Source organism: Barbus barbus (genome assembly GCF_936440315.1).
Source record: "Barbus barbus genome assembly, chromosome: 42".
Classification (NCBI taxonomy): Eukaryota; Metazoa; Chordata; class Actinopteri; order Cypriniformes; family Cyprinidae; genus Barbus; species Barbus barbus.
In genome coordinates this window covers 18689375-18708439 of record NC_136720.1, presented here as the reverse complement: position 1 = coordinate 18708439, position 19065 = coordinate 18689375, and the positions used below count along the sequence as shown (strand labels likewise).

The following is a 19065-nucleotide window of genomic DNA, read 5'->3' as shown; positions in this document are numbered from 1 at the left end:
ACTTGAAGCAGACTAAACATGATTTTAGTGTGTTATATTTTTTAAAATGCATTGCTCTCACTGTTAGAGAGATTTTGATGAACTTGCAGCATTATGCCACAATTGCAGTGTTATACAGCAGAATGTACTTCAAAAAGACTCGACGCTTTAGTTTCTCATATTCTTTGAATAGTGATTATTTACTGCTTTGCAAAACTTGTTTTTCAAATACTCCCACTTGAACTAATGTTTGCCTGTTGACTGGAGGGTGCAGGTTAAAAAATAAGGAACTATGGATTTTATATATTTCAACATTCCCAGACATTTTAAATAACACAATGAGTCATAATGATAGAAAAAACACCAACATGCTGCTTTTTGACTCAAACCTGTGGGTGGTTTCACAGTAGAGAGCTATACTGCCCTACAAAGGCAAAAGACCTTAACTTGCTATAATGTGAAACTGAGAAAAATGACTAAAGTTTTTTACTTGTCCAGCCAAATTAATTATAGGTAGGACACTGGACATTTGGCAATTAGATGTTTTAGTAATGAAAATTACGGTATCTACATTAAAAAATTGTGAGCTCAAACTAGCTTTTTACCCCTATTTTAAAGTTAATGTACTCTGCCTTTGCATTATCTGCAAAAAGTGAGAAGTCACACCAAGGCAAAAGGCAGTAACTTCCACATTATCAATATTTGATTGCTGATCACCATTTACAAAATCGTTATAGTAACACCTGTATAAAATCTACTGATCATGGGCTATCTCAAATTGGCTATTGCATATAGTAATGTGACTGTATTAATTATAATTTTTTTTACCGTAACAAGCAGACTAAAAGTTGTGTGTGGATACCATTTTGCAATCAATTTATTTGCTATGCTCAGTAACATACAATAATTCTAGATATAGCATAATTGCTTATATTGACTTGAATTAAATAGCCTAACCTAAAAGAACGACTTGTGGATTTATGTGAATGCCAGCAAGCAGGCATGCTCAGAAATGCGTGTGGATTAAACATCTCCGACGACGTTCAGCGTCATGGATTGATTTTATCGGGTTACAAGAAAAGGTAGGATATGGATTTAATTGCGAACTGTTAGGCTACTGATTTTATGACTGATCATGCTACATGCTACGGCATTCAAGTACACACGCATCCAACTAGACGTGACAGCCAGGTGAATAATCTGCATTACAAAAAGGAAAAAAAAAAAAAAAAAACTTTAAAGGTTATTCACAATTATGTAGTGCTGCCAAGGTGTCTGGTCTTTACAGTGCTTTGTTATATGGAGCTGTTTGGTAGATCGCGATCTAATTCGTTTGTCTACACAGTAATTAAAATGCAGCAGACTTTAATGGACAGTAAAAAAAAGGCAGAACACTGAATAACTCCAAGCCGGCACCATAACTTCATTTTGAAGCGCGGCTAAACAAAACATTTTGAGCATTCCATGCAAAGCAAAAGAGCCATTACTGGTGTTATATGGTGTTCTGCCTTGGTGTCTCCAGGGCTTTTTGAAGTTACGTTTGAGACGACCCATTATTTTCTCGGAAAAACAACTAAATTGACTCAAGATACTTGATAAAGGATGTCTTGAATGTCCCAAAAATATCAATAACTCATTTTCAACAAAAATCTAAGTTACGGTCTTTTGCCTTTGCACGGCAGTATAGTTTCCATTACAATTTTGGTCGTATGTCAGTAATGTGTAACTTTATAAGTTCACCTGGTTATGATTCAACCTGCGGAATGTGTGTCCGCAAAACACTTTTCATGCAAGCTATTAGCAAGACATTTGCATAAATGTTTTTTTTTAATTTAAAGTAAACCTTGGAATATTTTGATTGATTTGAAAGTGGTGTGGTACTCAGTAGGTACATTTACATGGAGCATTGTATTCCAATTACAATCTGTTTAAAAGTCCAATCTGAATGAAAATGCTCCATGTAAACACCTCAATTGGAATAAAAATGGCCAAACAGATTAAAATTTCAATTTCAATTTTTCAATTTTGGGAGGGGTGGGATAAACCTTTTCTAATCCATTCGAAATGACATGTAAACACTTGATCGGACTGAAAACAGAAACTGGAAAGTTTTGCTCGTATGCAATGACGTATAAATGGTGTGATGCATGACACATGGAACAAGCCGTTGTTGTTATTGAATATAATAAATGACTGTTGTGCCTCTTTATTTAGCATTTATGTAGCATTGAGGCAAAGACGATATTACACAGAAACAGTCCATGAGTATTACAATGAATGGGAGGAAGTGCAACACTCAATAAGGTTTCTCTTGTGAAGGAAGTCCCGCCTTCCAGTAAAAAGAGTCAATCATTAATCCTTATAAGTGGTTTTTTTGTTTCAACATCTTTTGCCATCCTTTGCACAGCAACCGGGAAAATATATTTTTTTTGTGCAATTTTAGCTCAAGAAATTTTATGAAACATCTGATGTCAGGTTTAATTGGTATAAAATACATAATTTTATTGTGACCTTGGTTAGTGATATTAGAGACTTGTTAACTGACTTTTCTTCAGACAAAACAAATAGTCCACCTTCAGGCTTGAGCCATTGGTTGATCCACTGTCAGGCTAGTCAAGAACTAACACTGTGTTTAAAGATTTTTAAAAGGAATCACCTTCTACATACAGGATTAGAATGGGATAGGAGAGAATTTTACGTCACGTTCGCAGTTGTGTTTCATGTTCTTACATGTTCTCTTTTGTGGTCACAGTGTAAATTTACGGTAATTAGAACCTAATGTACACTTGGATTGTTTCCTGCTCAGGGAGTATGCATTAGCAAATGAAAGTGCACACTTGACTCTTTATCTGTTCTCTTCCAGATGGTTTGTTTAATCAGTACATTAGCCAGCAGGATTATAAACCGCGCTGGAGTCAGATCATCCCCAAATGTAACAAAGGTACGACAGAACACACAAGTGGTGGCCTCTTGCTCTGAATCTGCATGCTGGACTCCAGGGAATCCTCGTCTGCTGTATTAAATGACTTAAGGGCTGTATTGATATTCAGTGTGTGTCTAGTTCCTGACACGCACCACTTTCAATTCACTTCTGTTCTTCTCCATTTTTCTGATTAGGTGATGGTGATGATAACAGACCGGGCATGAGAGGAGGTCATCAGATGGTCATTGATGTTCAGACAGGTACGTTTTGCGTCAGAAGGCTGATTTGCAAAGTTTCTAATTGGGCGGTTATCGCAGCACTATTTAGCTTGTCCTGTCTTGCTTGTAGTGGAATGCAAGCTAAGACTGCATTTAGCCCCGCTGTTGTGAGTTAAGGGCTGTTTTAAATGTGCGTGTGAATCTGTGAGCTGCTTGTTAGAGGAACAATCAATCCCCGCAGCCCTGTGCATTGAAACTGACCTCAAGTAACCCGCTGTACAGCTCAGCTGACGCTCAATAGCTCAAACAACTGTCTCTGCTTATCACCATGGCAACATCAGCCTTCCAACCTCAGCACACCGCTGCCTTTCAAGAATATGATGATTTATAACAGCTTTTAAAATTCCATAATAGTTTTTATCCTTCGATTTCATATTGAATTTTTTACAAAGGTGTAAAACGCCTCACCCACTCACCGCTGCTTTCTGTTTCTATGTTTTTGTATTCGCCTCTTTATTCGGCAGAAACCGTGTATCTGTTTGGTGGCTGGGATGGAACGCAGGACTTGGCAGATTTCTGGGCGTACAGTGTGAAGGAGAACCAATGGGCCTGTATCTCCAGGGACACAGAGAAAGAGGTGAGAGAGAAAGTAAAAGAGGAATTTCTTTCGATTGAGACTCAGCTGATTGGCACAGAAATTCCCTAGATGTTTCCATCATGTCATTGAGTTTTGCATACTTCGCTGCGCTTTCTGTGCAAAGTTCACTGAGTTATGTATACTCCATCTGTAGGTTATTTAAATGGGGATTTTTGACTAAATAGGTTTTGTAGTTTGTGAATGAGGAAGAGAATGAAGTGATTGTAATGGAAAATATGTAGAGAGACACCACAGTGCTGATGGAAATTATAATGGAGATCTCTTTGGCTGCTTAAATCTGCATAAAGTCTGGTACACTCTCCAGCATAGACTAAGAGCTGCCCATTAATGCAGGAAGGGCCTGCCTGACTGATATGTGATCTGGCCAACCGCAGTTGTTTTTCTTACGGGATGTTTCAGGGGTGGGTACATCTGAATTAATGATCTCACAAAAGTAGACCAGCACTCATAAATGGCTATGCAGACTACAAAGAATTTATGTCCATCGGGAAAAAAAATTCAGTATTTTATTTTTCACAAGTGTTGCTGAAAACATTGTGAAATTTACTTATCTAGGTTACGTGCCCATAGATTTGATAACTTTAATCTTCCAAATTTTGGATATTCTTCCATTTTTCCATATTCCAGTGAATGTAAAAAAACATTATTCTCAGAGAGACTAATTAAATGAATAGTACACCCAAAAATGAAAATTCTGTCATTAATTACTCACCCTCATGTCATTCCAAACCCGTAGGTCCTCCGTTCATCTTCAGAACACCAATTAAGATATTTTTGATGAAATCCGAGAGCTTTCTGACCCTCCATAGACAGCAACACAGCTGACACGTTCCAGGTCCCAGAAAGGTAGTAAAGACATTGTTAAAATCAGTGGATCAACCTTAATTATATGAAGCTTTGAGAATACTTTTTGTACCCCCCCCCCAAAAAACAAAAATGACTTTTTTTCAACAATTTCTTGTCTTCAGTGTCATTCTTCGACACATTCACGACTGTACCACGATGCATGCAAAATTGTTGAATGAAGTCTTTATTTTTGTTTACTTTGTGCACAAAAAGTATTCTTCTAGCTTCATAACATTATGGTTGAACCACTGATGTCACATGGACTATTTTTTAATGATGTCTTCCTTTACTAGCTTTCTGGGCTTGAACGTGGTAGTTGCATTGCTGTCTATGAAGAGTCAGAAAGCTTTCGTATTTCATCAAAAATATCTTAATTTCTGTTCCGAAGATGAACAAAGGTCTTATGGGTTTGGAACTACATGAAGGTGAGTAATTAATGACAGAATTTAAATTTTCCATTGAACTATCCCTTTAAAAGCTAAAAAAGGTTTGTATAACTTGAGGAAAAATGCAATTTAAAAAAATAAATAAAATACAATTTTGTGTGCTATATGTATCAGTTGATCTATAGGTGATCTGACTAAGAGGCAAAAACTATAAAGGCTGTGATATATTTCTTTTAGAACGGTCCCAGTGCTCGGTCGTGTCACAAAATGTGCATCGACTCTCAGCGGAGGCAAATCTACACGCTGGGCCGTTATCTGGACTCCTCTGTCAGAAACAGCAAGTCACTGAAGAGTGACTTCTACTGCTATGACATTGACGCCAACACGTGGACTCTCCTAAGTGAAGACACGTCTGCTGATGGAGGACCCAAACTCGTGTTCGACCACCAGGTACGCATTTTATATGGATATATGCCCACATACCACCAGGAGTCTCCCTTGTACAGGTTTATGATGAACAGTTCAGTATTTCTCAGGTATTTGGACAAACCGTCTGTCTTTCTCTCTCTCAGATGTGCATGGACTCTGAGAAACACATGATTTACACTTTTGGTGGTCGGATTCTGACATGTAACGGCAGCGTGGATGACAGCCGGACGTCAGAACCTCAGTTCAGCGGGCTTTACGCATATCACTGTCAAGCTGGCAGCTGGAGTCTGCTCAGAGAAGACTCGTGTAATGCTGGGCCGGAGGACATCCAGTCCCGCATCGGACACTGCATGCTCTTCCACACGGTCCGTCTCCTTAGTAATGACCCATAAAGCGCTCTGAGCTGCAACTCAGGATATGTTGCACGCTGACCTCATATTTTTGATGCATTTGTGGATTTTCTGGTATGAATTAGGACTTGTATATACCTGACCGACATTTTCCAATAATAAAAAAAAAAAAAAAAAAAAAAAAAAAAAAATATATATATATATATATATATATATATATATATATATATATATATATATATATATATACACACACACCTGAACAACATTTTCCAATAAGAAAGTTGATTACAAAAATAGTTTTAAGACAGATGATTGGTTTGTTTATTGGGATAAATGTATTGGTGTTAAGTGGAATTTATGGGTGGTTTTGACAAGTTTGATTTGACAATTTTTCTCTTCTCTCCCACAGAGAAATCGCTGCCTGTACGTTTTTGGAGGTCAGAGGTCCAAAACGTACTTGAATGATTTCTTCAGTTACGACGTTGATGGTGACCACGTGGAGATCATCTCAGATGGCACCAAGAAGGACTCGGGCATGGGTATGATGTCATTAGCCACATGATTGTTTTTTTTCATACTGTAGCAATAGCTATGTTTCCATCACACATTTTGAAGTATCGTATCTGAAACGTGTGATGGAAATGCCATATTTCGAAGAAAAATCCATTGAGGTGGTTTTGTGCGTAAAAGGGTTAATGCGGATAATGGGAGATTGAAACGCATTTTGCGAATAAATTCCTCCATGTGCATCAAAAAAAGTCTGTGACTTTGTGCTATGGGATGGCAAAACCTGACTAACCAGCAAACCAATCTCCTTGCGCAGCATCTGAAATGTAATGGTCATTCTTAAATGCCCGAGAAATGTCTGTCATCAATGTATTTCTGTATAACAGCATCTGAACTGTCTTACACGACTGCATACGTAAAGAGCAGCCATCCGCCTCCGAAAGCAATGACCGCATTTATTGTTTTGTCTGCTCACTCTAAGGCACAAGCAATTTATTATATATGAAAATAATTATATTTAGTGGCTTCTTCTACTTTTCTTAGTGATATTTAGTTCCAGGTTATCAGGAAGTGATGATTTGATTCTCTTTGGCTCGTTGGATGGATACGGTGCTTATTCGCAATTTTTTTTTTTTATGCGATATTCCAAATTTGCGCTTAAATTAAATTCGCAACTTTAGATGGAAACCCAGCTAATGGCTCTTACAAAGCCGTGCCCTGAGAAAATACTCCTTAAAAGGAGAGCAGAGGAATCTTAAGCATGAAAGTGACATCATGTTCAGAAATAGAGTTGAATCAGGTGATGATTATGTCACTGCTGCAGCCAGTTACGTGCAGCTGAGGCGAACATATGATCTGTTGAAGTCTTACTGTTCAACAGCTAAATCAACTTGACATCATCTGTCTCCGTGATACTGATATACACAAATCTGCTGGTCTGGATGATAGTGATGAACGTTTCTTGTGAGAATAGTCCTGATGAGGGGTAAATATTACAGCACTTTCCTGAGCAGGGAGACAAGGTTTTTGAGGTTACAACATGCTGCTGTACAAAGAACATGGATTCTGACTCTCATCAAGATATTCTCCTCTGAAGACTCGGCCTGAAATATACATTTTGATATTTAAAGTCTTCTCTGTTGCAGCCTTAGATGACTCTGGTTATGCAAAACTATAATTTGTTTTTCTTGAGAAAATGCTAGTCTAACAGGCACTATGTTAAGGGTCTTTCAAGGGTATTGCTAGGTGGTTACTTACTAACCCAAGTCTCAGCGATATTCTGGTCTCACAGATTCCTCCCTTCTTGAGTATTAGGGCTTTTTCTTTTTACCTGTGATTTATTAAACTAACAGCACACATTTTCATCAAGGTGAAGTAGCACAATTTGAGGTATTTTATGGCCGTTTTTTTTTTTTTTGTAGAAACACAGCAGTGTTGTTGTTATTTATGGAAACTAAAACTATTAAAAATCCTTTTCGGAGTCAAGATGAAATAAAATATAAATGTTAGATTAAAAACCTAAATTAAGATTAAGAAATGTTGACAGCTAACTAAAGTTATATTGGAGGTATTACAATTTTAATAAAAGTTAGTGCTGTCAAACGATTAATCACATCCAAAATAAAAGTTTTTGTTTACATAATGTGTGTGTACTGTATATTTATTATGTATGTATTAAATACACACACATACAGTACATCTTTGGAAAATATTTACATGTGTATATTTATATTAATTTAATTTATATTATATAGAGATATATTTAATACATAAACAACATTTTCCTTAAATATATGCTTGCATGCATGTGTATTTATACATGCATAATAAATATACACAGTACATATGTATATTATCTAAACAAAAAAAACTTTAATTTTGGATGCGATTAATCGCGATTAATCATTTGACAGCACTAATAAATGTATTAAAAATAAATATATATACAGTGTCCTCCAAAAGTATTGGAACAGTAAGGCCAATTCCTTTATTTTTGCTGTAGACTGAAAACATTTGGGTTTGACATCAAAAGATGAAAATGAGAATATGAGATGAGAGATTAACATTTCAGCTTTTATTTGCAGGTATTTTCATCTGGATCTGATACACAACTTAGAAGATAGCACCTTTTGTTTGAACCCACCCATTTTTCATGTTACCAAAAGTATTGGAACATGTGACTGACAGGTGTGTTCTGTTGCCCTGGTGTGTCCTATTAATTGATTATTCAAACAATAAATAGCACTGAATGTCTGCGCTCAGTTTAAGATCCGTGCAGACTGCATTTATAGTGGAACCAACATGAAAACCAGAGAAACGAGCAATTGTGAAGCTGAGAGAAGATAAAAAATCAATCAAACCATTGCACAAACACTGGCAATAGCAAGTACAACCATTTGGAATCTCTTGAGGAAGAAAGAAACCACTGGTGTACTAAGTAACACACCTCAAACGGGTAGATCAAGGAAAACATCTGCAGTGGATTACAGAAACATTGTGACCGCTGTAAAGAAAGACCCTAAAACAACTGTTAGTGACATCAGCAACAACCTCCAGGAGGGCAGGAGTGAAGGTATCACAATCTACTGTTTGTAGAAGACTTCATGAACAAAAGTACAGAGGCTACACCAGAAGATGCAAACCACTCATTAGCAAGAAGCATAGGAGACGAGCCTCAAAAATTCTGGGACAAGGTTTTATGGACTGATTTTATGGACCATAGTGATGGAAAGGCTAAAGTTTGGAGAAAGAAAGGATCTGCTCATGATCCCAAACATACAAGCTCATCTGAAACACAGTGTACACAGGTGTACATTATAGTACACATTACACAAGTAATGTAATGGCTTGGGCTTTCATCGCTTCTTCTGGGACAGGCTCATTAATCTTCATTAATGATGTAACACATGATGGCAGCAGCAAAATTAACTCCAAAGTCTACATTTGTCTGACAATTTACAGAAAGATGCAACCAAACTGATTGGGAGATCCTTCATCATGCAGCAAGATAATGACCCAAAGCATAGTGCCAAAACAACAAAGGCATTCATCAGGGGCAAGAAGTGGAAGGTTTTAGACTGGCCAAGTCAATCTCCACACTTAAACCCTGTAGAGTATGCATTTTACCTGCTAAAGAAGAGACTGAAGGGAGTAACCCCCCAAAACTGAAAGAGGCTGCGGTGAAAGCCTGGGAAAGCATCACAAAAGAAGAATGCAAAAGTTTGGTGATGTCAATGGGTCACAGGCTTGATGCAGTTATTGAAAGCAAAGGATTTGCAACTAAATATTAAGTATTTTTCACTTTAATCTATGTTAATTCTATCTGTTCCAATACTTTTGGTAACATGTAAAATGGGTGGGTCTACAGCAAAAATAAAGGAATTGGCCTTACTGTTCCAATACTTTTGGAGGGCACTGTATACATATATATATATATATATATATATATATATATATATATATATATATATATATATATATATATATATATATATTAAAAAAAAAGGACAAGAAAATGACAAAAGCAAAAATGACTGAAACAATGTAAAAAGATCACTATCAAAAGTATAAAAATAAGAGCTCATTCAAAATACTATTAAATGCTACAATAGTATATAAATAATACTAAAATAACCCTGAAACACCTGCGTCTTTGCAGCGTCTGCCCTCTCTCGGCACAAATCAGCATTAAACGCTATCAATTTGAAGTTCTCAGAACTTCGATTGGCTTCTGAAGAACTGAGCGAGTTCTGAGAAAATACATGCCCACGCACTTGTGGTGATTTGCTCACCTAACACACGCTTGTTTGATTACTCACGTTAGCCACACATGCATACAAATGAAACTCGCTCGCATAATCACAACTTATAACAAAGCATACTTTGTAAAACGTCTGTGATCAGCATGGAGAAGAATTTGGTGAGCAGACAGGGCATAATGTCTGCACACCCACATAATGTCCCCCAATTTTTTCTTTGTTTTCTCTATAATCAGTAGCGATAGCATGATGTGGTGTCAAGCTTGAAGGAACGTACCAAATCGAACAGCCAGTTCACAGAGAGGAGAGGCACAGAAGGTGAACGAGTGTGAGAGCTCTGTGAAGCCTGAGAGAGACTGTGCAGACACAGGCCTGTGACACACTTCCTGTTCCCATAAACAGATTGTGTAAAATCTCAATGGGCGACTTGACGCAATGAGAGAGTATAAAAAGACCTCTGTGTTCTCTCTGTTATCGTGTTAGAGAGAGATGTGTGTGCGACGAGGACGGGGTGACAGAAAGAGAACAAGAGCTAGAAGGCAGCAGAGAGAGACAAAAATAAGACTGAACAAAACACAATTTACCAGGAAGGAAACGTGAGCCCAAACAGTATGTTCACAACCAGGCCTTAAAGGAATAGTTTACCACCAAAAAATCATTTATCATGTAGTTCCAAACCAGGGTGACGTTTTTTGAGCATAAAAACAATACAAAATGTGTGTAAATAAAATTAAATTACAGGCCATTCAAATGACCTAAAGCTGTCCTGGGACTTTATCCTGTTTATTTCACAACTACTGTGCATTTCAGTGCATAAATACACAAATTCTAAATAAATAAATGAGTGACATTTATTTGGGTCAAAACTTTAGGAGAATTGAAGAGAATAGATACCATGGAGTGATACAAGAGAAATTAACTAATTGAAAATAACTTGATTGAAAATCAGTTACCTGGGTCACCTGTGAATTATGCAGTTATTTTATTATATAAAGTTATTTCTCATATATATATATATATATATATATATATATGTATGTATGTATATGTGCATGCGTGTGTTTTTGCGACAAATGAGGACATTTTTTTTATGACATGGGTATTACAAGGTGACTTATGAGGACATTACCACATGTGATTACACACAATACACGGAGCTTTTCCCTCACCATTGTAACGCGCTGCTTTTGCAAGGAATCATGAAAACGTTTCCGCTTTTATTTTCCTTTTTCACCCTGAAGATATCACAGGTTCATCAATTGTCGAAATTATCCATCCTCAATCACTTTTAGTCTGCTTTGATGAAACTCCTCTCAGCTAGCATGTCTTTTCAAAGTGAAAGTAGCCTTGTCACCTGACCTGAATACAGCGTGCTGATTCGCTAAAATGGACTTATCGGCCTCTGTTCAAAAACAACAAGGGTGCTTGTCTGCTTCTGCAGTAAAACGTGAACTTGCGATGCCTTGAAAGTGGACAATACTGGCTTTTTTGACAAAACGTGTTTAGGGTTCAGATCGCGCTGTGTGTGGAGAATAATGTACGACACTACACTACACTAATGTAATGGCGTTTATCGTTTTGTTTTGCAAATCAACTCTTCATATATTTGTGTGTGTGGGTGTGTATATATGTGTATATATGTATGTGTGTATATATATGTATGTGTGTATATATATGTATGTGTGTATATATATATGTATATGTGTGTATATATGTATGTGTGTATATATATATGTATGTGTGTATATATATATGTATATGTGTGTGTATATATATATATATGTGTGTATATATGTATGTATGTGTGTGTGTGTGTGTATATGTATAATAATTATTTCCTTAGTTTTGTATTAATATAATATTAAATATTGTAAACATTAATGTACAGCAGTGCTTAAATAATTTTAAATATAAATATTTATAAATGTATATAAAAAAAATATTACACATTTTTATTTAATTGCAATTCAGTTACACGAAGGTAATAAAAGAATGTGAATATCAGTAATAAATACAAAATTAATAAAATTAAATAAATTCTGTACATTCAGTTGCTAATTCTATATTTATATCAATATAAAATGTTTTAAATATTTTGTTATTATTAATATAGTATTAATCAAATATTGTAGAACGTTGTTAAAAATTAATGCTTAAAAATATGTAATATTATATCTGTGGTTATATTAATGTACTAAAGAAATAATGCTAAACTTCATGGCCGATTTAAAATAAATGCATACATTTTGGTAATTCACTCACCATTCCCGGGTGGGGCAAAACAAACAAATTTTTTTTTTTTACCTTTGGTATTGCTGCTGTATTTGTCGAGTCTGTCTGAAACCATAGAAAAAATAGAGGTGATTTGCATGTTGTGTCCAATGATTTCACCAAGCTGCTACATCATAATGCTTTAAACAGTTTATGCATTCTCTTAATGATCTAAGCTTAAGTCTGTGTTTGTGTTGCAGTACCAATGACAGGATTCACTCAGCGTGCCACCATCGACCCAGAGCTCAATGAGATCCACGTTCTATCAGGACTCAGCAAAGACAAAGACAAACGCGAGGAGAATGTACGCAACTCCTTCTGGATCTACGACATTGCACGCAACAACTGGTGCGTGAGTTCTTGGACATGCTGTTCCTCTGTACAGCACTGCACATTGAATGCTAATGAGTACACTAGACCTGTGTTTATATGCTGTGGCCCAGAGGACTGCCTACATTGGTAATCCACAGAGCGCCATCAGGCGCTTCATTCCTGAGGTTTTAGATTGCCATACACTACTGGAAAAGAAGGAAATCTTCAGTTATGATGAAAAAACATGCTCTTTCCTTCCTGGACTGTATGTTCTCTTTTCAGTGAATTGAACATACATTGCAGAGCCAATGATGAGCGTAAATGCATCATACAAAACCCCCTTATATATAAATTATTCTCAGCTCTCACACGCATTCACATATATTGAATAAAGCCAGAGAGAAAGTTGTATTTCAAAGGCCTGTCTGACCTTCAGAAAGGGAGTTGGTGACCATCAAACAGGAACAGAATGTTCTCTGCTTTCGTGTGGGTCTGGCTGCTCGTGTATGTGTGTGTGTGTGCGTTAAATGTGCTTTGCACTTAAACTGTGGGAGAAAACCCCTTTGTTCTGTACGCTAATTGAAGCAGTTGGCTTGTGGCTTCTGAAAAATCAGTCAGTCAGTGTTTCCTTTGGATCTGGTGTACTGGTTTCTATCATTTTGTTTATTTGACTTGATTTGGGTGGGTGCGTGTGTGTACACTTTTCTAGGACAGTACGAAAGTCTAAGTCTGTGTATTTGTGTGCAGGTCATGTGTTTATAAGAATGACCAGGCGGTGAAAGAAAACCCCACTAAGGCCCTACAGGAAGAGGAACCTTGTCCTCGTTTTGCTCATCAGCTAGTCTATGATGAGTTGCACAAGGTAATGTAGATCATTTCACTTCCACACCCATTGTAAACAGTGTTCGAACTATACCGTGGACTTTGTGGGAGCCCACCTTTTGTTTTTTGTTGTTGTTGCCGGGGGGGTTTTGGGGGGTTTTGGGGGGGGGTGTTGTCACGATGCTAACTGCAGAATGGATTTCAAGGACTGCGCGCACAGATCTACTGCCATGTTGAATCCAACGTTTATATTTTTTCTACGAATTTTTGAGTTAACGTACTAAACATGAGTGGAATGAATTTGCACCGCAGCGCCCCCACACCTTGATGCTCATGACAAGAATAGCATGTATAGTTATCTTTATTGAAGTGAATTGGGTTTAAATCGCCCTCATGCATGAATGAATGATATTTTTGCAATTTTACATATACTAATCCACAATGATCACATTACACAAGAGTGAAATTGCATGTCAAAATAACACATTGTCAATATATTTTGAGACCCCCCCCCAGAATTTCTTAAATCACGTTATCAGGGGAGCCCATGTTTTATTAAGGGGAGCCGAGCTCCCCCTAGCTCCCCCGTAGTTCGCACCCTGATTGTAAATATGAATTGAATGTTTATGAACAGTGTAGTTTAGGATTGGCTGATTAGCAATCTGACCTGATAACCCAAAGCTTGTAGGTGTCAGCCCACTCTTACCTCAAGGAAGTCAACATGGAATTATAATTGGACCCTATTTATTTCTTAATACTTGTACTTAATCTTTTTGTTTTGTTTTGTTAAATGTCCTTTAACTTTTATATATAATTTTTATTATATTATTATATTATTCATTTTAACTTCAGGTTTCTACAATAAAATGTTTATACTTTTTAAAATATAATGTAAAAATGTAATATTTAATAATAAAATGTACAATGTTTATACTTTTATATTATACTTTTACTATTATATTATATTATACTTAAGTATTAATATATAGTATTACTACTATTAAAAATATTGTTCATATAAAATTAGGCAATTGAAGTCTAACTAATATTAACTAGCTATTTAATCGTTTATTTTGTGAAATTTAACAAAATATTTGGCATCTGGTCTGTTGTGTATCTTTTTTTTTTTTTTTTTAAAGACTGATTATGATTCCAAAATGATTGCAAATTACCAGATGCAACAGCTTCTAAATTATAAGGTTGTAACCTTTGAACATTCGTAGAGACATCTAAATATAAATTATATTTACCTCAGGCACTTTGACAGCTTGAGCTGATAAAACACTCATTTCCTTAATTGCTGTTCTGATTAATCAAAGCAATTAGCAGGGGATTGACACGATGATATGGTACACAGGTGCATTACCTTTTCGGTGGAAACCCAGGGAAGTCCAGCTCACCCAAAATGAGATTGGACGATTTCTGGTCCCTAAAGCTGTGCCGGCCTTCCAAAGAATATCTGCTTCGACACTGCAAATACCTCATTCGCAAATACAGGTACAAAAGTGCTTCACCTGTTACAATCTGCTGCTCAGTGACTCATTATTCTGATCTCACAGTTCTTGATTAGAAAATTGTGCTCAAGAATAATATTTACTGAATTAGGACGTCTGGTCTCTCTCCGTTTGAAGCCAAAGAAAACTGTCAGCTGCTCTTAGTTTCCAAACATCGCTAGAAAAGAATAAATACATTGTGTCAAATGTTAATATGAAGAACACGATCTTGCTCTGATCTGAATGTAAACCATTAGGACCCAGCTGTATTATGTAATTGCAGTGTCATGTAGCACTGCAGTTAGTGATTAAATTACAGTAGTAGTTTTCCATTGGTGCATTCAATTTCTGCACTTTTAGTGCCATCTGGTGGCCATATTTGGTTACTCAATGAAATAGTAGTGTACCTAGAAAAAAAAAAAAAAAAAAACTCATTTTTTACATTGAAGGTTGCAGAATTTTCAAGTCACATGTTCACCTTCTGCTTGCTGCCTTGTGTGTTTTTGCAGGTTTGAGGAGAAGGCTCAGACCGAGCCCTTGAATGCACTTAAATATCTACAGAATGATCTGTCTCTTACTGTGGACCACTCTGACCCCGATGAGACAAAAGAGGTCAGGACCCACCGAAAAGAAACTTACATTTAATGATTAAGCTTGTAATTAACCAACCTTTAAACGTTTGCTGTTGATTGAGTCAGTTTGTGTATTTACATGTATTTCAATACTTTGATTTTATTTGGACTAAAGCAAATATCTTGTCAGATACTGACAATGTATTAGGTCCAATACATAATTAAAAGTGCCTTTTGTGTGTTTGTTTCCTGCAGTTCCAGCTCTTACCCTCTGCTCTGTTCAAATCCAGCTCAGACTTCATTCCTCTAGGTGAGAGCACTGTTTGATGAGCACGATCGTCCTTTAATCACATTTTTCTACAATTGTGGAAATCAGTGCAGAAGCTTCACAGATGTGCTTTGATACTTAATGATATTTTTCTTCTCTTTGTCACAGGCTTTTCAGATGTGGATCAGACGTATGCCCAGCGCACACAGCTGTTCGACACACTTGTCAATTTCTTCCCTGACAATATGACCCCGCCCAAGGGTAACCTTGTCGACCTCATTACCCTGTAGCCACACCCCACATAGTAGACCACACCCTCTATAAACCTCTCAGACTCCTCCCATCCAAAATAGAAGTTATTTTTCTACATTTTCCACCCGAGGTGCGCCGTGCCCACCTACTGTGTTTCCTCCTACAGAAGTAATGCCACTTAAACGTCACTGAGACTTACTTAAAATGCAGAAATATAATTTTCTACTCTGAAGTGCCAGGGTTGTGCTTTTTTTTTTTTTTAAAGGTGTCAGAATTAGGTTCAAATTTGCATATCTGCCAAATTGCGCACTGACTTGATTTTTCTGACTTGATTTTTCTTAATTTCGAGTCTGAGTTTATCAGTCAAATTTTCTTTCATACAGGTTGAAATGTAGGTGAGTTATAAATCTGATCAATTTACATCATAAAGGGGTGGAATTGATTTATGAACTGTGTGATCATCATGGGTTCCTTATTGCCTTGCTATTTTAAATCACATTTTTATGGACAAACACATGCGCTGAGCCAGTGGAGGCCGAAGGCAAAGATCAGAGCGCCCTCTAGAGTCAATTCTCTCACTCTAGTAGATCAATTCTGTTCACTCTCAACACTGGATTTGAATACTGGCTTCCATCTAAACCTGCTTCTGCTGCTGCTATTGGATGCTGTCATGACATTAGTGCTTTCTTTGACTCTTTAATAGTAATGAAACACCCGATTCCATAACTAAGTTCTCAGTTCTCATCCATATATATTAAAAGGAATATAGTGACATGTTTGAGGTGTAATGCACACATTTAGGTACACAAGAACTGTTTTCCACTTTCTGTGTAGGAACGCAAATATTATGATCCTTCATGGCAACACTTTGTACTTTATAACAGGTAATTACACTTGTATCCATTAGTGAATGGATTAGTGAACACTTTGCTGCAATTAGACAAACCGAAGACGTGGATGATTAGATTTTTTTTGAAGTGTAGATTGCCGTTTACTTCAGGTTGTGGCTGCTTTTGAACTCAATATAGTCCTGTGCATAGACTGTTCAGCTTACTGGTACCAACTCAAAGGAGCCTTATTGGGACCACCGAAGACAGAAGAGATCCCTCACTATTTATTATAAATATTATAATTATTATTTCTTGCTGAACTTGAGCCCTGAATGTCATGTCTTATGTTCTGTCTCTCTATGATGTCATAGAGACGTCTATATATGTGCCCTTCATTCCTTTGAGCTTCCAGATTGTTTGCAATTCTGGACAGATGAAAGTGTGTTGGATGAGTCTTCCATAAAGTCCATCTGGATTACTTGGTCTCCATTTTTGCAGTGTTAGTTTAACAGCAGTTATTTTTGTTATTTATCTCCCTGTGCACGAGTAGGAAGTGTTTGCCCTGCAAAAAAAATGTTCCGGTAATTGGATCGCTTTTAAATTTGCTGTAGTTTTGGCTTCACCCACGCAGAAACTAAAGGCGAGCTCAAAGAACCATGGGACAGTACATTATGCTTCACCCTGCTGATTGTGTCCTCCCAAATGTCATATCTCAATTACCTGAACTCAGTATTAGCTGTAATTTGGCTCTGTGGAGATACACTTACGGTGCACTGGAGTGTGGAAGTTTGTGATTGGCCCATTTGTAATTTCTAAGATTCAGTGCTCTTTATTTCTTTCCTGGCGTGGAAGCAATTTGGGTGTATACGATTTGGAAACCAGGGCTTACTTTTGCCTTTCGTAGATTTAGCATTGTCTTTGTGCCAGGAAGAAAGTTCCTGGGGGAAAAAAAGAGATATGAAAACAATGAAATCGAATATACATGAGAGGATCGACACTTACAAACTGAGACTTTTTGTCGCACTTAATGCCAAATACGTTTTCTTGTTTTCGGTGTACATTTCTGCAGTGTCAGAGATTAAATGACTTTTTCTTTTCCTCTCTCCTGGAAATCCTCATCTCGTCGAGCCCCCCTCTGCTCTTGAGCAAGGGTACGTTGAGATGTCAGCACTACACTGTGGCTCTCATGAATGTGTAGAACCTATTAAAGAACTGCATTGTATGTAATGTACATAAAGAATAAAGATTGTATTTTGTTCAAATTTTCTTAAATATTGTTTTGGTCTTCCTTTAATGTAGACCTAAAAAAGAAACAAAGTTATATTCACCTAAGAATCCTGAAAAAAGTGTCATGGTTTCCACAGAACAATTAAGCAGCACAACCATTTTCAATATTGATAAGAAATATTACTTCTTTCTGAAGGATCATATGAGACTGAAGACGAGTAATCGCTGCTGAAAACTGTTTTGTGTAACAAGAATAAATTCAATTTAAAAATATAGCTGCAAGCAGCAATGACGGGGCCAAGCCCATCAGCGGCAAAATTAGGAGCTAAGCATAGTACGGAGCATCAGAACAACTGCAGAAATGAGTAATTGAAGCCATTTTAAGATTATTGCAGTCCAAATGAGTGAAAAATCATTTAAAACTAGCAGTAATAGGATTGAATGACTTTTAACTTTTGACCAACAGGTGGCACCGTTATCAAATCGATGTGTGTTCTGTGTGAGGTGACAATGGCGCACACACAGTTTGGTGTCAATATGCCAAAGCATTGCAGAGATACGGCCTCAAGTGTCATTTTGGCATCATGCCTCAAATTTGTTGTTGTGGTATGTGAAAACAGTTTTGTCTATCAACATGAAATCCATAACTTTTTGTCAGCATGGTCTGAAGATGATATGATTCGATTTGTGAAAGAGGAGTTCGAAAAAGTAGGTTTTTAAAGAAAATTAAAAGAGCAGAGAGGAAGTTTGGCCGACTATGGAAACAGTGGTATCACTGTTCTCAGCATGACCCAAGGAATCTATTAATACCAGTCTCATTACAATAGGCAAAATTCACAAAGATATAAGCATTTATTTGAAATTTCATTATGACTTTTGACCAAAAGGTGGCACTGTTTCAAAACTTTGAGTACTTTCAGGCCATAGTCTCCATGGCACATTCAATGTTTCATAATCGTAC

General features: G+C 36.8%; 1 protein-coding gene across 2 annotated transcripts in view; it reads left to right on the top strand.

Annotated features, from left to right (window-relative positions):
* Window positions 1-19065, top strand: part of LOC306861534 (muskelin) — a 29975-nt gene that overhangs the window by 7135 nt on the left and 3775 nt on the right. The window contains exons 7-18 of one of the 2 annotated variants that reach the window (XM_079403849.1): window positions 2843-2920; window positions 3097-3162; window positions 3645-3757; window positions 5248-5460; window positions 5583-5804; window positions 6202-6331; window positions 12529-12676; window positions 13388-13502; window positions 14820-14959; window positions 15465-15567; window positions 15783-15837; window positions 15964-16056. In XM_079403849.1, the coding sequence (XP_079259975.1) occupies window positions 2843-2920; window positions 3097-3162; window positions 3645-3757; window positions 5248-5460; window positions 5583-5804; window positions 6202-6331; window positions 12529-12676; window positions 13388-13502; window positions 14820-14959; window positions 15465-15567; window positions 15783-15837; window positions 15964-16056 (1476 nt within the window). Of the gene's footprint in view, window positions 1-2842; window positions 2921-3096; window positions 3163-3644; window positions 3758-5247; window positions 5461-5582; window positions 5805-6201; window positions 6332-12528; window positions 12677-13387; window positions 13503-14819; window positions 14960-15464; window positions 15568-15782; window positions 15838-15963; window positions 18148-19065 lie in introns of those variants that run through there. The other variant, XM_079403850.1, reaches the window with a different exon arrangement.